This window comes from Paramisgurnus dabryanus, chromosome 18 (assembly GCF_030506205.2).
Source record: "Paramisgurnus dabryanus chromosome 18, PD_genome_1.1, whole genome shotgun sequence".
NCBI lineage: Eukaryota > Metazoa > Chordata > Actinopteri > Cypriniformes > Cobitidae > Paramisgurnus > Paramisgurnus dabryanus.
Window position 1 is genome coordinate 31,758,501 of NC_133354.1, and position 25,258 is coordinate 31,783,758.

The window sequence follows — 25,258 nt, forward strand, 5'->3', positions numbered from 1 at the left end:
TTTGGAGTCAGAAGCATCTGAGGTCCCTTCGTGCCATTTACATACCGGGTTCGCTCAATACAGCGGCAGACGCGCTTTCCCGAGCTGCGCGCCCCGGCGAATGGCGACTCCACCCCCAGACGGTTCAGCTAATTTGGAAGAATTTTGACTGAGCTAATTTCGGTCGTGCGCAGATAGATCTGTTTGCGTCGCCAGATGATACCTACTGTCGCCTATTTTATTCACTAACCAAGGGCAGCCTCGGTGTGGATGCGTTGGCACACAGCTGGCCGCGGGGGATGCGCAAATACGCATTCCCTCCAGTAAGCTTAATGGCACAGACACTCTGCAAAGTCAGGCAGGACAAGGAGAGCCTTTTATTAGTCGCCCCGTACTGGACGATCAGGAATTGGTTTTCAGAGTTAATGCTCCTCGCGACAGCCCTCCCTGGCGGATTCCCCTGAGGAAGGACTTTCTTTCTCAAGGAGGGTGCACATTATGGCACCTGCGCCCCGACCTGTGGGATCTCCATGTATGGTCGTTGAGCGCACGCAAGGTTTAGGTGATTTATCGCAAGCGGTATCTAACACCATCGACGCGGTATGAGCACCGTCCACAAGACGGGCTTACGCACTTAACTGAAACCTTTTCGTCACCTGGTGCTCTTCGCAACGCGAGGACCTCAGAGAATGCCCCATTAACATTGTGCTTTTATATCTTCAACATAGGTTAGATGGTAGGCTGTCACCCTCCACCATTAAAGTTGATATCGCCGCTATTTCTGCTCATCACTCACTTATCAACGGCAGATCAGTTGGCCAGCATGATTTGGTTATTAGATTTTAAGAGGCGCTCGCAGGCTAAACCCCTCGCGCCCTCCCTCTATTCCTCCCTGGGACCTGTCCATGGTGCTGAAGCCCTACAGGTCCCCCGTTTGAGCCTTTGCAGTCTGCAAGTCTGAAGTTTTTGTCAATGAAAACTCTGACCCTGCTAGCATTGGCCTCTGTGAAGAGTGTAGGGGATTTACATGCATTCTCTGTTGACGATTCGTGCCTTCAGTTTGGTCCTGCTGTCTCGAGTGTAAAACTGAGACCCAGACCAGGCTACGTGCCCAAAGTTCCCACCACTCCCTTCAGAGATCAGGTGGTGAGCTTGCAAGCGCTGCCCCTGGAGGAGGCAGACCCAACCATGGCTTTGTTGTGCCCCGTACGCGCACTGCAACTCTACGTGGTTCGCACGCAAAGCTGCAGGACCTCAGACCAGCTCTTTGTTTGTTATGGTGGTCAGCAGAAAGGGAAAGCTGTCACTAAGCGGAGGATAGGGTTGTTGCGGTGACAGAATTTTCCCACCGGTTAATCAGCGCGTGACAAACCCGGTGTTACCGGTTTCACCGGGTGGGAGGGGCTTATAAATGGACAGAAGTGGGCATTTTACTTTCACTTTTGAATTAGATGCAACTGTTGTTTAAATCCAGCGCTTGCGTACGCTGCGTTAAATCGCGTATGAATTTGCGTGTAAATGCGAGTGCAACTGCTGGTTTAAGTGCTTGAGTCAATGTGCGCAGGTACTTCTGACAGAAACCCGCCAGTCCCAAGCAGAGCAACCGGCTATTCCTCCATAAAGCGCAGCTTGAATTATGGGTTTATTATTATTCTTAATGAAAAACACAACAACAAAACGATCTCGCCTACATTAAACATCATATATGCATCTTATAACAAAAACGAGTAAGCACGCGGCTTCTGCCATCGTCTGCTTGCTGCAGTCTGAGGAATTAATGAAATCTGACACCCGCAGCCGCTGCTCTGTGATGACGCGCGTTCAGCTCCGCAAGATTCAGACAGCAGACACATACAGTTGTAAGTGTTTGCTCTCTCTAACGAAACTAAATGATTTAATTACAAGAAAATATCAAAACGACGGTGTAAGACGGTGTCGCGTGGGCAAGTGATCTAACCGGTGAGAGGCTGAAGCCCCGGTAATCACCGTTTCACCGACTATCGCAACAAGCCTAGCGGAGGATGTCTCATTGGATAGTTGATACTATCGCCCTGACTTATAATCTGCAGGGTATTCCTTGCCCCTTTAATTGAGAGCGCACTCCACACGGAGTGTTGCCTCATCTTGGGCTCTCGCTCGTGGTTCCTCGCTAACAGACATCTGCAGAGCTGCTGGTTGGGCGACACCTAATACGTTCATTAGATTTTACAGTGTTCGTATCGAACCTGTATCCTCTCGTGTTTTTTCCTCACCAGGGAGAGCACGGAGAGCAGACTCGCAAGTCGGCTTGCAGCCTCCGACTGATGCTCCATAGCAGTGTCAGTATGGAAGGCCTTCAGAGCAAAAATGCGTAATGGTTTGAATTGTTCTTCCTCAGCTGCCTTGGCAGCTTATGTTGCAGAGCATTGGCTGTCAGCCTTTCACTAGCTATATCCTCGCGAACCTACGTGTCTGGCTCGGCTCCACATTGCGTCCCACCGGGTTCTTTTGTGACTATTTTCCGTGGGGTTAATCCTACTAGCCCACGTTTCCCTCAGCAGAGCTTGCTTTGCTTACACAGCCACGGCTGTCTTTATACCTCAACTACGGTTGACTTTCGCCCAACAATAGCCCTTAATGGGGCGGTGGCTTCCGCAGCGTTCCTATACCGCTCAGATAGGGCGCTTCCCAGTCGCTGGCACTACTGTGGGGGTTAAGGAACATCTAGTGCCCGGCCTTCTGCCTTAAAACCTAATTCTTCAGACACTGGAAGAGGTCAGCCCTTAGTGGCGTTTTGGTAAGGAATTCCCAATTCGTCGGTCACAATGTGACGTTGTAGTGACCGACTGAAAGGGAACGTCTTGGTTACGTATGTAACCCTCGTTCCCTGAAGGAGAGAACGGAGACGTCACGTCCCGTCGCCACAGGGCTGCTCCCTGCTGTTTATCGGCTGGTCACACTTTCCGGCTTTCTCAGCGAAATGAAGCTAATTTCCATATTTGCACCTGCGGCTTATATACGCACCTGGCGGGGCAGCGCCAGCATTATGCAAATATCTCAATGCCAAGTTCATTGGCGTTTTAGTAGTATACGAAGCAGATTGGTCTCTCTAAGCGAGTTCCCAATTCGTCGGTCACGACGTGATGTCTCCGTTCCCTCCTTCAGGGAACGAGGGTTACATACGTAACCGAGACGTTTTAAACTACTTTTTATTCAGAACATGACAAATACAAATATTTAAATCTTGTTTTACTTTTCAGGCATCTGAAATATGTAAATATATTTGTTATGAAATTAACATTTCTAACACAGAAAGCAGCAGGCTACTGTCACTTTAAGACCCAAGATAGACTGCTTTAAGTGTTAATATACTGATAAACATCCAGCTGTGATTGCAATGAAATTACACAGCGCCTGAAAATAGTCCCCTTGGTAACTTTCAATAGCAGGGGACTATTTTCAGGCACTGCGTAATATCATTGCGCCTCCTGCAGCCTTGTTACGACAGTCCTTGATTATTACGCTAGAATGAGAGTATTGTTCTTAGCCATATCAGCCTAGAAAATCGCAACTATTAATTTTCCATAGGTCTTAATACACAATGTAACTACAAAAGAGTCAAATTTTGGTCACACTTTATTTTACGGCATCACTGTTACAGTGTAATTATACATTTAAGTACTAAGTAATAATCATTAACAACATGTACTTACAGGAGGGTTGGGGTTAGGATTAGGGTTTGGTTTAGGGTTAACTATGCCTAATTAACTGTTATTACTATGATAATTACATGTAACGTGTAACAAAGACACTGCAAAATAAAGTGTTACCCAAGTTTTAAATTGAAAAATATTGAAACTCTTTGGGTATTTTGTAGCGCTATGCTAATGGTCTAATCAGATTCAATGGATTGTGCTAAATTATGCTAAAAGTGGTACCGCCAGACCCGGAGATTAGCTTAATGGATTTCAAAATGTAAAAATCAAATGTTCAACTCTAGGGGAGCTGGAAAATTAGCATATTTTCAAAAACTTGGAGTGTCTCTTTAAACAAGAAAGCTTTCAAGCTTTCCTGAATTTTATATAAAAGTGTTTAAAAAAAAAAGTGTTAACAAATTGTTAAAAAAAAGATTATAGTAAGAAACGACCTACAGTTTAATGTTTGCATTTCTTTCCCTTACTGTACCAAAAATGAACCAAACCGTGGCTTTAAAACCGAGATACATACCGAACCGTTATTTTTGCATTACACTCCTAATTATTATGCTATTTTATTTTCATATATAATCATAAATTGGTCTCAAACTATAAAAGACAATACAGAGCATTGCCATTATTTCTGGGACAATTAACACTACTTATGAAAAATAGCTATCATGACAGGCCTGCGTAATTATTGGATCCAATTTGAGCTTTGGATCCATTAAAAAAATTAAACTTGTGCAACTACACTGCATGTGACACGCCGACAAGAAGTGATGTATTTCAGTGTGTTCCAGTCAAAACACTGTGTGCAAGGTGAAAATGATTAAATCTTTTTTAATTATTTATCAGTAACACTGACTTAAATCCTTTGAAAACTATTAATTACTGATAAATTATTACTGTAAATTATTAAAGGGATAGTTCACCCAAAAATGAAAATTCTGTCATCATTTGCTCACCCTCATTTTGTTACAAACCCAGATACATTTCTTTGTTCTAATGAACACAAAGGAAAATATATTGAGAAATGTTTATAACCAAACCATTCGTGGACCCCATTCACTTCCATAGTAGGAAAAAAGTATACTATGTAAGTAAATGGGGTCTTTTTTTCTATTATTTCTCAAAATATCTTCCTTTGTGTTCATCAGAACAAAGACATTTATACAGGTTTGTAACAACATGAAAGTGAGTAAATGATGACAGAATTTTCATTTTTGGGTGAACTATCCCTTTAACTATAAATATATTCCTAGATAAAAGGCTCTTGCACTGGTATGAGCTCCTCTCCCATGTTTACACGTATTTACAATTAAACTGAAATGTCATTACGACTGTCACTAGGGGGCCAACTCTGATCGTCATGTCTGGATGAAGTTTACAATGGAAAGGCGGTTTAGACTTTATATCTTTCAAATATTTTTTTTAAAAGAAACAATGAAGTGCAATTTTAGTCATTAGGAAAATATGTTGTGAATACTTGAAATGTAAAAATATATAAAAGTTAAACATTTATAATCAAAAGAAGTTTAAGTTAAGAAATCTACATGGGTTGACGATTTAGAAGTTTGCAGTTTTTTTGTGCAATATATAAGTTATAGATTACATATCTCTACTGAAAAATCCAGCTAAGACCAGCATAAGCCAGTGAGCTGGTTTTCGCTAGTCTCCCAGTTTGGTTTTAACTGGTTTTGCTGGTGTAGCAAACTGGTCTAGCTGTGATTTGGTCGCTTTTTAAGCTGGAATTAGCTGAGCTGACATACCAGCTTTACCAGCATTGGCAGGCTGGGAGGACCAGCTTAAACCAGCTACCAACTTATGATGGTCTTAGCTGGATTTTTCAGTAAAGATAATAGTAAAAGTAAAAATATATAAAAGGTAAAAATGAGGGTAAAAGTTTGGCCCGCATATTTACAATTTTAAAATCTGGCCATTGGAGAAGAGTAGTTGAAGACCCCTGCTGTAAATGTAAAATGAGCTTTAATTTTCGCATTTTCTCTGTCAATTTTTTATGCATTACTTTGCGCTTGCTTTGCTATGATCTAGAATGCGCTTTCATGTCTCATAAAACTTTTGCCTGGTATCTTAACAAAATTACATCAAAACTTTTCACACATTTGCAGGAGATATATTCTGACAGCAAATATTTGCTCAGTCCTGTGTAACTTTGTAAAAAGCTGTGTTACAATTAACCCCGCGTTACGTTGTGCCCCGCTCCCCTACATCTGAGAACGCAATTAACCTCTCTAAATTAAGTAATGAAACCTGAGAAACATGCAGTACCTCTGAAACAATCGTGGAGATGTACGTGCTTCTGTCATACTCCCACCCGTCTAAGCAGTGTTCTCTGGGAATAGTGGAGACATTCACATCCACCCATGGATTCAAGCCTCTGTCCGAATAGTTTTGTATGATATCCAATCTGTGTCTTGAGCATTTACTGACTCGAGATTCTCCTGCATCCTCGTCTGGAGCGACAGCCGCTTGCCTCCATTCATCCGTGATGTTGAGATCCGCAGGAATCAGGCAATAATGAGCGGGAGTATCGCCTACAAAAACCATCGTGAAACCGTTGAAGCCATTAGGAATAACACTCAAGCACAATAAAGTAAATACAGTCTTTTGAAAAGGTCCCCATTCGCCCAGAAACGCCGTTTTATCATCGTAGTCGGGAAAATTCATTTCAATCCAAGCACGTGTGTTATAAACTTTAGAAGCCTTCAAAGTTAGTGAGAACGTCAACAAGAAACCTGCTGCTTTATACAGATGGGAGGAGGCAAACTCAGCGTTTCACAACCGGGCTGGGATGCCCCCTGGCGGGGGTAGAGGTGCAATGTAAAATTTTGTTCGAACATTTTAAAACCCAAGAAATAATCTATATTATCAATTTATATGTAATTATAGTTAAATGTATCATATATCTCTAATGTTTAAAATTATAAATAACACACACGCATAATTAAAATGCTTGTCATTAAAAACCCATCTACCTCTCTGATACTGACCTGTCACGTAATAACGTCAGTAGTAGTATGTGTATAGCCCAAGCATGTGTTGATGTAAAAACACAGCATAGATGTATGCTGTGTATTCAGAGCCCCGGGTTCAAATATCGAAATGTTCATGAACAATATGGAAAGTCTATTTACTAAGAATGATCACAAATCGATGTTCATTTGTGAGGATTTCAATATAGATCTCTTAAATCCCAATAAGCATAAACTGACAGATGAATTTATCGAATTAATGTTTAGCGTGAGTCTTTTCCCACTTATAACAAAACCAAGCAGAATAACATCACACTGTGCAACTCTAATAGACAACATATTCACAAACCGAATAGATAATAGTTTAAAGGGTGGGTTGCTAGTATACTAAATGACAAAAGTGACCATTTGCCAGTTTTTGTAATGTGTGATTGGGATCATGAGAAGTATAAGGTAGTTAATGAGATTAGTTACATGAGAGTCAGAACTGTAGAATCAATAAATGCACTCAGAAGTGAATTACTTGCATATAATTGGAAAGAATTGTATGATGAGACTGATACCAATAATGCATATTTAATATTTCTGACCACTTTTAAATCATATGATGAACACTGTCCTTTACAACAATTTAACATGAAGCATAAATTTAAAGAGAGACCATGGATGACAAAATTATTTAAAAAATGCTTGTAAAAAAAGAACACTTCGAATAAAGAATTTATAAAACACAGAACTAAAGAAGCTGATAATAAAAACAAAAGATATAAAAATAAATTGACCAGTATCATGAAGATAAGTAAGAAAGATTATTATAATAAAATATTAAATGACATTAAATATTAAATTCCCCAGCTGAGGAAATGGAGATTATTGAAATAGTTAACAATTGTATGAATAAAAAGTCAACAGAGTGGAATGATATTGATATGGTTTTAATTAAGGATGTCATTGGTGCAATTGTTAAACCATAAACTCATATTTATAATTTATCTTTTAAAACAGGTGTATTCCCAACCAAAATGAAAATAGCTAAAGTCATTCCACTATATAAAGCTGGAGAGAGAAATTAATTCACGAATTACAGGCCATTGTCTTTACTCTCTCAGTTCTCTAAAATATTAGAAAAATTGTGTGTAATTAGATTAGATAATTTTATTGAGAAGCATGAATTACTAGTTGATAGTCAGTATGGATTCAGGTCAAACAGAACTACATCAATGGCATTTATGAAGTTAATTGAAGACATCACCAGTGCTATAGAAAACAAACAATATGCAGTGGGAGTATTTATTGATTTAAAAAAAGCTTTTGATACAATTGATCATTGTTTGTTAATCAGTAAACTGGACAAGTATGGTATCAGAGGAGTTGCATTAGATTGGATGAAAAGTTACATAAGTAACCAACTTCAATTCGTTCAAATAGGGGAGTTCAGATCTGAGTGCTTGGGTATCACCTGTGGAGTACCATAGGGGTCAATATTGGGTCAAATGACATTTGTAGGGTGACTAACCTCTTAACATTTTTGATTTTTGCAGATAATACCAATATTTTCTGTTCAGGGGAAAATCTGAAGTAGTTATTGCAGGTGGTCACAGCAGAAATTAATAAGTTAAAAATATGGTTTGACTTAAATAATAGATAAAACCAAATTTATGCTGTTTGGTAATCATAAAATTAACACACAAGAAAAATTAATGATTAATAATGTTAAAATAGAAAGAGAATTCTGTGATTCTGGATTATAAAATCTGTTGGAAACCCCATATCAAATATGTTAGTTTCACGCCCAAGGGGCTGGCTATGCTTCACTCAAAGCCACGCCCCCTCTCAACTTCCACCTCGAGGAGGTCTCCAAAGCCAACCCAATGACCAGACAACAACGAGAGCAGGTAATATTAAAACAATCTTTATTTATTAAATATTTAAAATATGCTTGGAAATGGGGAAGGGGGAATTAAAACTAATATCAGGCTCTGCCCTCCAGGTGGGCCACGGCCGAGAGGATGACAGGGAGCAAGGGGGCGACTGGGGTCCGGGACGTGGGACTCAGACACAGTTAGTTCAACTTGGCTTTCTCACCTCTTCGCTGGTTACAGCCTACGGTAAGTATGAGGTTCACACTGCTCGTTTCCTCTGATATTCACTCTCTTCCTCTCTCTCTTCACAGACAGCAGCTGGGACATAGACACAGTTAGTTCAACTTGACCTTCTCACCTCTTCGCTGGTTACAGCCTACGGTAAGTATGAGGTTCACCCTGTTCGTTTCTCTAGTATTCACTCTCTTCCTCTCTCTCTTCACAGACAGCAGCTGGGACATAGACACAGTTAGTTCAACTTGGCTTTCTCACCTCTTCGCTGGTTACAGCCTACGGTAAGTATGAGGTTCACACTGTTCGTTTCTCTGGTATTCACTCTCTTTCTCTCTCTCTTCAGCAGCTGGGTGCGGTGCCCTCCTGTTTCAGTAAAGCACAGACGTGGGGGGAATTATTTAAGTTGGATAAGGTAAGTACGGCGGACTTACTAATCTTGGCTTCCTCTCGATAGGTCAGATCCGCAGGTAAACTTCTGGCAATGTCGGGGGCGAACCCTCACGACGAGCTCGTTGGTCACAGGGGGGTGGGCACGTCACGTCGTCTCACCAGGCCGAGCGCTGCCCTTCTCTGTCTGCCGTCTAGGCGATCGTATCCCGAGCAGGGGCGCCCCTTCGTAGAGACCCGGGACGGCGGAGTGCCTACACCTCACTCTCTGCAATAGTGGGTATTAGATAGATCAACGCATCAACACTAATGACCTTTAATTGTACTCACACATTCACCAATCCTTCAGTCCTTCACCGCCGTTTCTTCAGAAATACCCCAACGTCTGGACGGGAAATCGTTTCCGTAGCACCGCTTCGTTATGTGGACCGAAAGCAATACACAGCAGTACACAGCAGTACACAGCACCACGTCAAAAGTGTAAGTTTCCACGACACAAAGACTCACCCACCACACTCAAGTGCACACAAAGGACGCCCTTCTCTTTACACTTTGCCCAGGTCCAGTGGTTGATGGAAATATTCGGTCCAGCTGATGGCCTAGTCGCTGTGTTTAGCTTCCGTCGGATGTTTCCTCGGCTCACCCACCACACTGTTTCAGGGGTAGGGCCACCCTCCTTCTCCTGGAGGTATCCACTGAAAATACAGGTTAGTGTGCAAAGCGTCTTCACCAAATGTTAATACTCACAAGCACCGTCAACGATAAATATCGACTGTCCCTTGTTTCTGATCCACACAACAGGCAACATCAATCCTGCAAAGCAGGGCGTTTCTCCAGCGTTTACTCAATCCACTTGCAGGTCTGTACTCACATATACTCTGTTCTCTTCTTCTGTTATGACTGTGCTTACGATTCCATTCGTTCGTTTTCCAACCTTTAAGGTTCACAGCATTTCTCCAACTGCACTGCTTCAGCCTGGGAAAGAGAGCCCGACCGCTACCAGCAATACACCCGATGAGTGTACACAACACTGCAACACAACGTCCACAACCAGCCCCAAACTGTGATTTAAACTGATCTTAAATACTGCCCTGTTCAAATGTGTCCTTCAATCATCCGCCGCTCCTGTTAACTAGGCATAGCTGTGTCCAATTCACAGATTTTCCCGCTCGCGGCGCTCACCGAAAGTCCGGTGTTCGTCTGTTCCGGTCCGGGCGGAAACACTTCCGGGCGGAACCAAAAAAAAAAGATCGTCACCTTGTGACATCCTCCCCCGCCAATGCGTTCTAGTCCCTAGAACGCCTTCGGGTCGTCCACTCACCATAACGGGCAGGGGGCGGCCTCGGTTCTCCCGCTGGGAACGCCTTAGGGGTGAGTCGGGCTCTGCCTGTTCAGGTGCCGCTTCTGGTTCCCTCGGGGCAACCGGGGGTGGCGCCACCACGGGTCTTCCTGGTACCACAGCCCAACCTCCAATCCAGGGGGCCGCCGGTGCAGGTTCCGTGGGAATTTCTTCCACGGTCTCAGGGTAGTTAGGGCATGGGCGGATCATGTTGCGGTGTACCACACGGTCAGGACCAGACTTCCCTTCGGCCCGGATGGTGTAGACCGGCTGTCCCGGCCTCTGCTGTCTGCAGACCACATATGGGATGGTCTCCCATCGGTCGCTCACCTTTCCTTTTCCTTGCCGCCGATTGTCCTTCACCAAGACTCTCTCACCTGGCAATAGGGGGGCATCCCTGGCGGTCCGATTATACAACCGCTTGTTCCTTTCTCCTGCCATCTGTATCCTCTTGGACACCTGCTCGTAGGCGAAGTGTTGGCGCTGATGGTGGCGTCCCACCCACTCCGTCACACTTACTTCCTCCTGGCTTGCTGTTACTCCCAGCACCAGGTCAGTGGGCATACGAACATGTCTGCCAAACATCAGGTAAGTAGGGGCATACCCCGTCGTACTATGCACACTGTTGTTATAAGCTTGCAAGAGATTTGGCAAGGCACTCACCCAGTCGTCCTGTCGTTGTTGGTCCAAGGTTCCTAGTAGCCCCAACAGGGTCTGGTTAAACCTCTCACAGCCGCCATTCCCCTGGGGATGATATGAAGTCGTGTGAGTTTTTGTACAACCGTACAGCTGGCAGAGCTCTCGGATCACCCTAGACTCGAAGTTAGCCCCTTGGTTGGAGTGCAGGAACTCTGGGCATCCAAACGTCTGAAACACAGTCCGCCATAGAGCCGTGGCGGTAGTGGTTGCAGTCTGGTCGAGAGTGGGGACGGCCCAAGCGTATTTCGTAAACAGGTCCGTGATCACCAGGATGTTCTGGTAGCAGTCTTTCGGTCGGCCCAGCGTCAAGAAGTCCATGGCCATGATGTGAAGGGGGGCTTTTGCATGGATGGGTACCATTGGTGCTCGGGCCTCCTGCTTGGACTTAAACAGCGTGCACCTTGGACAAGCTTGAATCAGGGCGTGCACCGATGCCTCCAGCCCAGGCCAGTAGAAGAATCTGCGCAACAGGGACACGGTCCTGTCTTGTCCTTGATGGCCCAACTGGTCGTGGTTTGCTTGAAACTAATGCGGTCACCTGGTCTGCCGGTACCACGATCTGGCGTACGTCTTCCCCCAGTTTCGGGTCGTTGATCCTTCTGCACAGCATTCCTTCTTTCAACTCCAGCCCTTTTCCACTGTCCCAATAGCCTTCGTCCAGTGTCTGTCTGCGCCAACCTCTCTGCTGATGTCGGCCGTCGGCCCTGTTCCAGCCACTCTCTTACCGGTCGCACATCCTGATCCTGGGCCTGCCTCTCCGCCCACCGACGGGGGTCCCAGCCCCAATTCTCCGGCACGACTTCTTGCCTGCTTCCCGGTGCCTCCACTACTCCGATCATGTAGCCCTCCTCCCGGCTATCTTCTTCCGGGCCCGCATGGCCCCTAGGGCACTCCGTTTCGGGCAGTCTCGAGAGAACGTCCGCATTCGTATGCTCCCGCCCTGGCCGATACTGCAGCTGGTAATCAAAGTTGGCAAGTTGGGCCACCCACCGCTGTTCCACAGCTCCCAGCTTCGCCGTCTGCAAATGCACCAAGGGGTTATTATCAGTGACGATCGTTACCTTGGCGCCCCAGAGGTAGTCCTTAAATTTTTCACTCAAGTCCACTTTAAGGCCAACAGTTTTAATTTAAAGGAGCTGTAGTTTGCATCATTCCTCTCGGCTGGATGGAGGCTTCGACTAGCGTAAGCAATGACTCTCTCCCCTCCGTCCTGTCGTTGGGCCAACACTGCCCCCAGTCCGAGATTGCTGGCATCTGTGTACAGAACAAAGGGTTTCGTGAAATTGGCATATGCTAAGATAGGAGCCTGCAATAATTCTCGTTTTAACGTCTGGAAAGCGGTCTCACAATGCGTATCCCAGACTATGGTAGCCGTCCCACGGCCCCGGTTACGACCTGTGCCGACCAGTAACTGGTTAAGGGGCCTGGCAATTTTCGAAAAGTCCTTTATGAACCGTCTATAGTACCCCACAAACCCTAAGAAGGATCGCACTTGCCTCACTGTCTTCGGGGCGTTCCAGTCTTTCACTGCAGATACCTTCCCAGGGTCTACAGATATTCCCCCTGCACTGACCACATGGCCCATGAAATGGACTTCTCGTCGCAGCAGATGGCATTTGTCTGGCTGCAGTTTCAGCCCGTACCTTTCCATGGCCTGAAAGACTTCTTCTAGGTGCCGCAGGTGAGAATCGAAATCTGGGGAATAGACAATCACATCGTCAAGGTAAACCAACACAGACTCCATTAACTGCCCTCCCAAGCACCGCTGCATTCGACGTTGGAAGGTGGCCGGAGCGTTACAAAGCCCGAAGGGCATCCGGTCCCACTCAAATAGTCCGAATGGGGTCGTGAAGGCGGTCTTCTCTCGGTCTGCTTCGGACACTCGTACCTGCCAGTAACCACTGGCCAGATCTAATGTGGAGTACCACGCCGACCGCGTGAGGCTGGCAAGGGAGTCCTCGATCCGTGGTAAAGGGAAAGCATCCTTCTTGGTCACGAGGTTCAGCTTACGGTAGTCCACGCAGAATCGCCAAGCTCCCGTCTTCTTCTGGACAAGTACAATGGGAGCCGCCCACGGGCTGCTGCTTTCCCGGACAACCCCTCGCCTTAGCATGCCCTGCAGGAGCGTACACACCTCAGTATACAAGGTGGGCGGAATTGGCCGATACCTCTCCCGGCTTGGCCCTGCGTCCCCGGTAGGTATGTGGTGCTCCACCACCTGTGTGCACCCGTAGTCTTCATCATGGGTTGCAAATACATATTGCCATCTCCGAAGGAGCGTTTGTAATTTCTGCGTCTGCATTCGGTCCAAGTCTTCCCCCTGTAAAGACTCACCCGCCATGTGATTCGGCACACCTCTCTCCGTGCCACCCAACGGGGCATCTACTTGTGTCAGGGCCACCTCGATGACAGTGGGGCACACCTGATGGAAACTGACATCCCTCTCTTCTCTTACTTGGTGGGGTGCGATCGTTGTCAACCTGGCTAGCCGTTGGTGTCGATGCAGATGCACTGCGTACGGATGTTCATTCCAGATCCTCACGGGGACCCTCCCCCGCCGGACCGCCGCTAGGCCTCGTGCTACTTCAACTTGTGGACAATCCCCGTGGGGCTCAACTAGTACCCATTCTTCTGGGCCAACTCCTCGAGGCTCCATCTGGCTCCTAGAGCCATTTCTTCTTCCGGGGTCTTCTCGAGGGGTCCCGGCCACATGACCCACTGTGGCCGGTCGACCTAAAAACCCCCTTCTGACGCCCTACGGGGCCCACACTGGCGGCTATAATGGCCTGGCTCTCCACAGCGATTGCAGATGGGTCGCCCTTGCTCGTCCCATTCGAAACGGGGCCGGTTGAAACAGCTCGGTCGCCGGGGCGGCTCTCGACCACCCTCAGAGTACACTCTGTCTCGGGGCGCCGGCCGTGGCTCCTCCCGCGCTCGTCCTTGGCGCAATTCTCCCAGGAGAGTTTTAGACAGCTCGGACATTTGTTCACGGACGTCTTTCAAAAGTTCGGCCTTCATTGCTTGCCTCCAGTCGGGACCCTCGGGTCGCGCTGGCGTCGCTTCACTGACAGCCGCACACACTGGGGGCTCACCCACTTCAACCTCATCACCTTCCAGAGCTAACGCCTCCTTCTTCAGGTCTTCAAACGTGAGGCCCGGGTCTCTCCTAAACTGGACTCTCAAACTCTGCCTCACTGGGCCTTCTTTCAGCCCCAAAAGAAACTGGTCACGTAGTAGGGTCTCTCCGTCCCCCAACCCGTGGTCGCGGCGGGTCTGCAATCGGGTGAACTGTTCTCTCAGCCTCAAGGCAAAAGCTCTAACTGGTTGGCGGGGGCCCTGTTTACAATTAAAGAATGCGGAGGACGGCTACGGGGGTGTGGTCACCATACTGTTCAGTGAGAAACTGAAATACGGTTTGAGCGGTGGCTCTAACAGCTTCGGGGGCGGCGTGTACCTCCCGTCGCGCTTCTCCATCCAGAGAGTTTAACACAAATTTGAGCCGCTGGGCGGCACTAAGGTCCTGTAGGTCGGCCAGGTACTCTAGTTGGGCTTTCCATTCAGACAATCGTACCTCTGATTCCGTCCCCCCATATTTTTGGATCCAGGGGCTCCCCATAAAAACGGGCATGGCACGGGGTTGGGCTGCGGGGCCCGCGTTGTCGGTCATTGGCCGACCTTGGTTACTCAACTCGAGGTGGGGCCCTGCGACTACGCCAAAATCTGTCACGCCCAAGGGGCTGGCTATGCTTCACTCAAAGCCACACTTCCGGGCGGAACCAAACTTCCATAACTTTGGTTCCGCCCCTAAAAAAAAAGATTGTCACCTTGTGACATTAGAACAAAAATAGTGCAGTATATTGGAGTAATGGGGAAAGCAAGGCATGTATTGAGTAAAAAAAGCACTTTTTATTTGATATTGTTCACTTGTGCAACACCTACAAAACCACCTTACAAACATTAAGCACAGTACAAAAAAAGAGCAATTAGGATAGGATCGATTGCGAACACACGGTGAACAGTGCTATTTTTAGCCTTTCATTGATAACACTAAAGCTGATCTCCGTAGTTTCATTTTGAAAGCGTGTGAAAGTTGCGCGATCCTATTTCATCAATTGAGCTGAAAATTCAGATAAAGCTCTAACATATACACGTAAAAAACACTGTGCAGCATGTTTACTTGCTATACAAGCAGTGGACTTCGACATAATATTAGTTTGCGTCCATATAAACTCATAATTACTCCCGCTCGCATTTGAATGCCAGCAGAGAGACTCGCCCACCGTCTCGACAGACCACCCCCTCACAGTATTCAGAACAGAAGCGGTCAAAAGTGCAAATAAGAGACGGATTTAAATACCAGGTGTAAACGTAATGTGTCTCTCTCGTCCACATGTGATCTGATCGATGAAAACACATCTTAATACCAAGTGTAAACAACCCCCAGGTTACGCACAACCATGACACAGCAGAGGCTGAACCATGTTGCAGTTTGTCACATCCATCAGGACAAATTGGACCTCTTAACTAAAGTCAGTGTGTGCACAGTTCATTCCTTTTCCACTGAGACGTAAACAGGTGTTTGGTGTTTTTATCTGAATGGTATGTGTGTTAAGTTGCAGCCTAATATGTTGTCACATACAGTACCTTAAATGTGATTTACAGATAGGCCTTCTTTTACATGCTTTTGTTTAAATTTCGTTAGTGGATGGTGAGTTTTGGTGATGTCCAACAATAATGTATGTGAAATCTGTTCTGAATAAAGGTGCAAGCTGCACTTCAGTGTGCCACCCTGTATTGTCGAATTGTTCATAATAGATTTGCTGCATGTAGGTGCCAATACACTGATGAAATTGATTAAGTTCTTTAATCTTTAAGTTCTTGTTTCTTTTTTGATAAAATATTAAACAAACAAAAAATGTGGAAACTGCCACCGCTGGCTAGTGCTTAAACACTTAATTTAACTACTGTGTCATTATTAGGGATGGGTATCGTTAAGGTTTTAACGGTATTACTACTCTTACCGATACTGCTTAACGGTCCGGTACTTTAACAGTATTCTTATCGGTACTTTGGCCAATGTTAACATTTGATCATGAACCTATGTTCACATGATTAAGTTAATTATGTGTCTGCATTTCATCATTACAAATTAATTTCTGGATATCATTTCTAAATAATGTACATATATTTGTTAATGCACCAGCATGAAAGCTGCAGAAAAAATACTCTAAATAAGATATTTATATGTAGGCTATTTTTTAAACTAACTTGAGCTGAGCATTTAGCCAAATAAATGTTTACATACTGATTTTTTCTTTATTTAGGATTTTAAAACAAGTAGAACATATTTTGAATGCATAACGTCATTTCTCCCAAAAGAAATCAACAGAATTTTAACGTAAGTGTCACAGGTGACGGTTTGTAAGGGCGGAACCAAAAGCGTGGAAGGCGATGGTTTTCCGCCCGGACGCTTTACTCTGAACACCGGAATTCCGGGGTTTCCCCGAAGACGAAATCAAGCCTGATTTCGCCCAGGTGGGGATAATTTACACAGCGGTTGCTGATAGGCTAATGAGGAGAAGAGGTAGAGAATATAAAGACCTTTGAAGACATCAAACGGGGTGCTTGGTATGTACTCTGTGTGCGTTGTGTTGCTGCTTGGCAGACGCTTGTGCTGACTTAACCGTGCCTTCGGGGAAGTAAAGGAAGGAGAGACAGCTAGCGAAGGAAGATTGGGAGAGTTTTACACTCGTGAGTGAATAAGATACAGAGCCAACGGAATCATAGATACAGGGGGCAATCGACAACAAAGAGTGAGTAATTACCTTTGGGTTCATCGTGTGATATTCCGAAGAGGAGTTGCTTGGTGTGTGTCTTTCTTGTGTTTGAGGTCCCTGGCCCCACCGGCGAGGGAAGAGTGGGCGAGCCGTGGGTTGACGGAAACACGGACGAAACCTTTGTATAGGAAGCACCGTCTGCGCATCGTTCAGTGGCCCTGCGGGACAAGAAAGCGTGGGTGAGCCAGAGAAATAACCAACAACACATCGGGGCTGTGAGTATTATAAGCCTACTCTCAACCGGTGACCAAAACAACGCTCAGCTATCCTCTCGAGGGAATCGAAACCTGGTGGCTAAGTCCATATTTAATTTCATGTGAAGTGTGTACAAGAGTGTCGTGGGTGAGTTACACTTATTACTTGGTGCTGTGCCGTGCTTGCTGTGTGTATGCTGTGCTTGTAGCGACCGAACCACCTGGCCTCGGACGAATCCTGAGAGGTTTACATCTGTTGTGGCCCGAGTCCTACGGAGAGAGTGAAATTCAGCCTTGGCCCCGGGTGTTTGAGAGAGCTTCACTCTTCGACAGAGCGGCAGTGGTGAAACTCAGTGGTGGATAGGAGTGAGTATTTTTGGAAGTACACTGTGTGGACTGAGGGTCATAGTTGTGTGTGTGTTCGACCTATCCAACAGAAGCTCGTGGTGGCGGAGCCTCAACGAAAGTTCGCCCCAACTCGGGACCCCGGTCGTGGAACCAAGAGGGGGAGTTCGGGAAGCGTTCGGCTCCGTGCCACTGGACCCATCAGTCCCTACGACGCCCGAGAAGTTGAGTGGACGGGTGAAGGAACACGGTGCACCGACGTTGTAGCGAAAGCCCACTGTTTCAACCACTTACCTGTGTCTCCAGGAAAGCTCTGTGTGCATGAAGATCCCCAGTATTGTGAGTAACTTGCCTCTGTGAAGTATTATTGACCTGTGCTTACAGCAACCACTTACCTGTGTCTCAAGGAAAGCTCTGTGTGAACAAAGATCCCCAGTGTTGTGAGTAACTTACCTCTGTGAAGTATTATTGACCTGTGCTTACAGCAACCACTTACCTGTGTCTCAAGGAAAGCTCTGTGTGAACGAAGATCCCCAGTGTTGTGAGTAACTTGCCTCTGTGAAGTATTATTGACCTGTGCTTACAGCAACCATTTACCTGTGTCTCAAGGAAAGCTCTGTGTGAACGAAGATCCCCAGTGTTGTGAGTAACTTGCCTCTGTGAAGTAATATTGACCTGTGCTTACAGCAACCACTTACCTGTGTCTCAAGGAAAGCTCTGTGTGAACGAAGATCCCCAGTGTTGTGAGTAACTTACCTCTGTGAAGTATCATTGACCTGTGCTTACAGCAACCACTACCTGTGTCTCAAGGAAAGCTGTGTCTCAAGGAAAGCTCTGTGTGAACGAAGATCCCCAGTGTTGTGAGTAACTTACCTCTGTGAAGTATTATTGACCTGTGCTTACAGCAACCACTTACCTGTGTCTCAAGGAAAGCTCTGTGTGAACGAAGATCCCCAGTGTTGTGAGTAACTTGCCTCTGTGAAGTATTATTGACCTGTGCTTACAGCAACCATTTACCTGTGTCTCAAGGAAAGCTCTGTGTGAACGAAGATCCCCAGTGTTGTGAGTAACTTACCTCTGTGAAGTATTATTGACCTGTGCTTACAGCAACCACTTACCTGTGTCTCAAGGAAAGCTCTGTGTGAACAAAGATCCCCAGTGTTGTGAGTAACTTACCTCTGTGAAGTATTACTGACCTGTGCTTACAGCAACCACTTACCTGTGTCTCAAGGAAAGCTCTGTGTGAACGAAGATCCCCAGTGTTGTGAGTAACTTGCCTCTGCGAAGTATTATTGACCTGTGCTTACAGCAACCACTATCTGTGTCTCAAGGAAAGCTCTGTGTGAACGAAGCTCCTCGGTGTTGTGAGTAACTTACCTTTGTGAAGTACTATTGACCTGCGCTGGCAGCAATCACTTACCTGTGTCACGAGGAATGTTTTGTGTGAACGAAGACCTCCAGTGTTGTGAGTAACCTACCTTTGTGAAGTGCTATTGACCTGTGTCTACAGCAACCACGTACCTGTGTCTCGACGAAGGCCCTTGTGAAATAGAAACCCTAGTGTTGTGAGTTGTTTTCCTGCACGGTCCACTAACGATCTCTGCTTCAGTAGCGTCCACAGCACAACGAACCTAAGGCAGAGGAGAGAGAGAGAAGACGGGGGATTAGAGCAGCAGTAAAATTCACATCGAAGCACATTGTGATAACCTTTCTGTTCTTGATCTGCCTCCAGGAAGAAGCGGAGCGCGCCACGGGTTCTAGGACCAGTGCCATAAGGAGCCCCTGTCCCCGGTCCTTGGCACGAGTGGCCCTGGAGGGCAGAAGTCGTCATTTTAGTTTTTAACCTTGCCCTTTCCCTTTTCCCTTTTTAAATATTTAAATAAAGTTTATTTTAAACGTAGTATACTCGTCCGTCTGGTCATTGGGGTGGTCTTGGGAAACTCCTCGAGGTGGAAGAGTTGAGAGGGGTGTGACCTTTAGTATATTTGGGTCCGCCCCCGGCCGTGACATAAGGTAAGCAAACCAATTAGGGAGAAGGTACATTTATATTCAATGAGGTGAACAACGTTGATTCAACATGATTTTAGCATACATGCCTGACAGGCGCGGTGGGCGCGTGCAGCAGGTGACGCAAATTATAGGTCCTCCGAGGTTTAGACCGTCTCATTTCAGTTCTCTTCGCGGACTTCTGAGGTTGCATGCTTAAAAGGTCGCAGCTCTTGAATTGGGACAGTTTCTGACTGCACGTAATGCACTTCTGAAAGATGCTTTGACAGATTGCTTGTGTTTCCGCCCTTACATGCAAACATCTTGTTGAACTTACCTGTATGACAACGAGCGTTGTCTGCATCAACTCTTGTGAAGTATAACCACACTTTTAAACGTTTTCCTCTATCCGCCATCGTCACTCTTTGAATTAAGCGGGAGTTGTGTGCTGTTATACATTTGCGTGCTGCCGTGCGCCACTGTTGTGTGTGACAGACAGCTTCCACGGCGCGCATGAGAGATCTCTCTGATCTCACAGACAAACGTCTTGATTTGATCGCAAATTAGAAATGTTTGGTGAGATAAAATGTGCACGAAAACATTATTAAGCAAGAATACATTGTACATTTATTTTAATTTTTTTTTTAATTTTGCTTTCAGGACCGAAAGCAGAACCGATAGCGTCAGATCTTACTGATACTACGGTCTTTCATAATTTAGCATTATCTGAGCAAAACAAAAATGGCTCCTATTAAGGTCAGAGGTTACTTTAAATATATAAAAATAGCACCACCTAGTGGCTCAAACATTTAACTAGACTAAACTTCACTGGAAACAGTACACTCCCCGTCTGGTATCTTTAAGATGCCATCATTAAGCATAATAACATTTGTCTATTCAGTCCCAGGAGACAGCAGTAAAACAACATCCGATATAGGACGTAGGAACACCTTAGACAATCCGTTTTTGACCACTTTGACCTCAACTTTCCTTACTTTCCCATCTTTCCCAGGAAATGTCTCCAACACGATTCCCATTGGCCAGTCATCCCTTTTTGCTTGGATGTTTTTCAGTAGCACAACATCACCTACTTGAAGATTGGAGCCATTTTCTGCGGTTTTGCAAAGTTGCGAGATATTCCATTCTCTAGTGATTCCAGAATGTATTGGCCAAGCTTTGGACTTGCCTCCACTGACGAATGAAGAGGTCCCTTTCACCAAATTCTCCTGGTCCGTAGACACGGGTACTAGGGGACGAGCATTGACTATGGCTGTGACTTCAGCCATGAAGGTGGTCAAAACCTCATGAGACAGCCTTGAAGGTCCAAGTTTTTGTAGCATAGATTCAAGGATCCGCCTTGAAACTCCAATCATACGTTCCCAACTTCCACCCATGTGAGATGAGTGGGGAGGGTTGAACACCCAAGTGCATCCATTATCACTCAGATACTCTTGTACCTTTCTGTCATCTGTGACTGACTCCATCTTCAACTCCTTGCATTCTCCAAGAAAGTTGGTGCCATAGTCTGGCCGCAACTGCTTTGCTGGACCTCGAACCACAGAAAATCTGCGGAGAGCATTTATAAAGCTGGAGCTATCCATCGACTCTATGACCTCAATATGTATGGCCCTAGTGCTCATACATGTGAACAGCACTGCCCAGCGTTTTGAGTTTGCTTGTCCTCCTCTGGTTCGACTTGAAGTGACCATCCAAGGCCCGAAAACATTTAACCCTACAAAGGAGAATGGAGGGTCCATACTCAGGAGGTAGGTCAGACATCTTCTGTGTTTAAATCTTTCCCTGTAGTCTGCGACACTGAAAACATTGAAAGATCATGCTGCTGATGCGTCTCTTACCACCTATGATCCAAAACCCAGCCTCTCTCAATGCACCCTCAGTAAAGACGCGTCCTTGATGTTCAACTTGTTTGTGATAATATTGAATGATTAGAGATGTCATGTGACAATGACCAGGAAGAATAAGAGGACACACTTCGTCTCTCCCAATGTTTGCTTGTAAAAGGCGTCCACCAACCCTGAGTAAGCCAGATTTTTCAATGTAGGGAGATAGATTAAAGAGAGAGCTTTGTTTTGAAATCACAGTGCTTGCTTGAAGGCATTTCAGCTCCTCAGAGAAGGCTTCTGCTTGTAAACTTTGGATGAGAATAGACTTTGCCCTTTCTAGATTTTGGACTGAACAGGGCCTTGCACATATATGCCAGCCCCTGCAAGTGCTCTTGTCGCTATCCTGCTTGAAGGACTGAGTTATGTGCACAAGTCTTGCTACAGCGCGAGTTAGTGATCGCCAGCTTGAGAATCTTTTAAAGCGTTCAGTGTCCAACTCCTTACTTGAAGTATGTGTAGCACAAGAAGTGACTTGGGGACGTACTTCAACGTCTACTTCTGGATCTATCAGGCTGAAGAGGCTAGTGTCAGTTTCAGGCGGTGTCATCATAAACAAGAATTTTGGACCAGTCAACCACATACTCTGGGGAAGGTCAGCTGCCGAAACTGACCTTGTGGCTTGGTCGGCAGGGTTTTGATCTGTAGGTACATATTTCCACTGCTCAGGGCATGTAGATTTCCGTATCCTTTACACCCTGTTGTTAACATACACATAAAATTTCCTAGAATCATTACAGATGTAGCCTAAGACAACCTTACTGTCAGAAAAAAATGTCACAGCATCCAGTTTGGTGTCAATCTCATCTTCAATGGTTTCAGCTATTTCCACAGCCAGAACAGCTGCGCACAGCTCGAGTCTGGAGAGACAGAGATCTCAGGTCGGGGAGCTAGTTTAGCCTTGCCAAACATAAAACCAACTTCTACATTACCACTTGCACTGATAACCCTGCTGTAAGTCACAGCTGCAATAGCATTTGTGGACGCATCACAAATGACACACATCTCTTTTCTTTGTGCTTGACAGAGAGAGATTGTAGCATATGTGCGGGGAACCTTGACATGCTCAAGCTCTTTTAATGAATCTCTCCAAACCTTCCATTCTTTAAATTTCTCGTCTGGCAGAGGTGCGTCCCAATCACAAGACTCTGTGGTTAGTGCTCTGAGCAGAAGTCTCCCCTGAATTATGACAGGTGCAGCAAAGCCAAGTGGGTCAAACAAGCTGTTGATCATTGACAGAACCCCACGTCTGGAATAAGGTCTCACCTGGTCTGCAACTTGGAAGATAAACACATCTTCTGACATGTCCCAGCTCACCCCCAAACCTCTCTGAACTGGTGGAAGGCCAGTCTTCAGATCTAAATTCCTTAACTCCTTTGCAAGATCTTCTGCAGAAAATGCTTTCATAACTTTCACTTTATTGGAGGCAATCTTGTGAAGATGTAGATTGGACACAGCTAACATTTCCTGGGTGGTCTTAAGCAGCTTGATGGCTTCCTCTTCCATGGAGAGAGAGATAAGGCCATCATCAACATAAAAATTCCTTTCCACAAAGTGCCTTGCCTCGGATCCATAGTCTTTTTCACCTGCGAGGGCTCCCCTCCTGAGCCCATGTATGGCAACTGCAGGAGATAGGCTATTACCAAATACATGCACTCGCATCTGATACTCCATCACCTTGTTGTCTAAGTCGTTGTTGTCATACCAAAGGAAGCGTAGAAAGTTCAGATGCTCTTTCGTAACCACAAAGGAATGAAACATTTTCTGGATATCAGCCATAACTGCCACACGCTCCTTCCTAAACCGCAGTAGAACCCCCAAGAGGCTATTGTTTACATTAGGGCCGGTGAGGAGGACATCATTTAATGATACACCTTGATGTTGAGCACTGGAGTCGAATACTACTCTTATCTTGCCAGGCTTTTTTGGATGGTATACTCCGAACATTGGCAGATACCAACATTCTTCATTATTCTGCACTTGTGGTGCCAACTCTGCATGCTCAATCTCAAATATCTTATGCATAAAATCCACAAAGTGTTCCTTTACAACGGGTTGTTTTTTTAGTTTGCGGGTCAGTAACAGGAGGCAGTTGTTGGCTTGAACCTTGTTATTTGGAAAGCGTTGCAATGGGCTGCGGAACGGAAGTGGGGCAACCCAGCTATTCGTCTCATATTTATGGAATTCTCTTTCCATAATCTTCAGGAACGCAAGGTCATCCATGGAGGGAACTGGTTTATCATTATTCTTTGTGCAGCGGAAAACTGATTCTCCTATTGGACATTCATTATGCATCAGCAAACTTCTCTGTTCAGGGTTCAAGGTGGAGTATTTCTGTGGCTCATTGTGAAGATTGAAAAAGTCCTTCACATGCATAATGTTTGGCCACGGACTCATGTTGCTGGGTCGCCCATTTCCTAAAATATGAGTTTTCAAAACATCAACAGACGAAGGCTTGTGCTATTTGGCACATTGGTTAAGGCATACATCTCCAATTATCACCCAACCAAGGGCCAACCTTTGAGCAAAGGGGGCATGTTGTGGTCCGTTGCATTGCTCCAGCACCTTGTGTGCCTGTATGAGGTCTCTTCCGAGAAGAAGCAGAATTTTGGCCTTGGGATCTAAACATGGAATCTTGGAGGCCACTGATTTTAAGTGTTTGTGGTATTTTGCAGCCTCTGGGGTAGGAATCTCTGCTCTGTTGTTTGGAATAAGGTTGCATTCAATAAGTGATGGAAGAGCGAGGAGTATCTTTTCGTCACAAGACTCCACCATAAATCCTTCAGCTCTACGCCCTTCAGCTTCTGTGATGCCTGCACAGGTCCTAAGTGTGTAAGGTGCTGTATTATCTGCAACATTAAACATTTCAAAGAAGGCAGATCTTGCTAGAGATTTATTACTCTGATCATCTATGATTGCATAAACCTTTTGTTTGTTCTGAGGTTCACCTTTTGGATACATGTCACAGGTCGGGGCGGACCACAGATGTAACCAGCCACGCCCCCTTCCTAGTTTCCACCTCGAGGAGGTCCCAAAGCCAACCCAATGACCAGACAACCAAGCGTAAGTATAATTTAAAATGAACTTTATTTAATTTACTTAAAATAGTTGGGAAAAAAAGGGGAAAGGGGAAGTTAAAAAGAGATCTCTTTCTGCCCTCCAGATGGGCCGTGCCAGGGGGAAGAGAGGGGCCAGGTGCCGGGGGTCCAAGGCACCGATGAGAGGCGGGGGGAAGACAAGAGGGACAAGGCTCCTATGCCTTGCTTAGTTGATCCCATGGCGCCCTCCTCTTCTCCTGGAGGCAGATTAAAAGAAAGGTATAATAAATTGTTGGGTTCAGTGACGTAGGTACCTGGCAATCATCCTGTGTTAAGAGTAGTCTGCCCTTTGGCTTTATCCTAGAGTCGAGACAGGTAGGTTCTCCCAGGCGACTGGATTCACACTCTCTTCGTCCTCAGACTCACAACTGTAAACACAGAGTATTACTTGACAGTAACCAAGACTTTTTCTCTCACCCAGGTACTCGTGGCGGTGTACAAGTTAAGTATTCCACAAGTGCTGGACTCAGGCTCTCTCCTTCTGCAGGCTTTTAGCTGTAATACAGAGGATTACGTTTACAGACACTGGGACTTTTGCTTTCACCCAGGTAACTCGTGACGGCATACAAGGTAAGTATTTCACATGTGCTGGAATCGGGCTCTCTCCTTCTGCAGGCTTTTAGCTGTAACGCAGAGGATTACGTTTACAGACACTGGGACTTTTGCTCTCACCCATGTAACTCGTGACGGCATACAAGGTAAGTATTTCACCGGTGCTGGACTCGGG

At 45.7% G+C, this 25,258-nt stretch overlaps 1 protein-coding gene across 1 annotated transcript in view; it reads right to left on the reverse strand.

Annotated features, from left to right (window-relative positions):
* Positions 1-6,409, reverse strand: part of LOC135776750 (solute carrier family 22 member 4-like) — a 65,901-nt gene extending 59,492 nt beyond the window's left edge. The window contains exon 1 of the mRNA XM_065287651.1: positions 5,946-6,409. Coding sequence (XP_065143723.1) covers positions 5,946-6,344 — 399 coding nt within the window. The 5' untranslated portion in view covers positions 6,345-6,409. The remainder of the gene's footprint in view (positions 1-5,945) is intronic.
* Between the last annotated feature and the right edge of the window lie 18,849 nt (positions 6,410-25,258).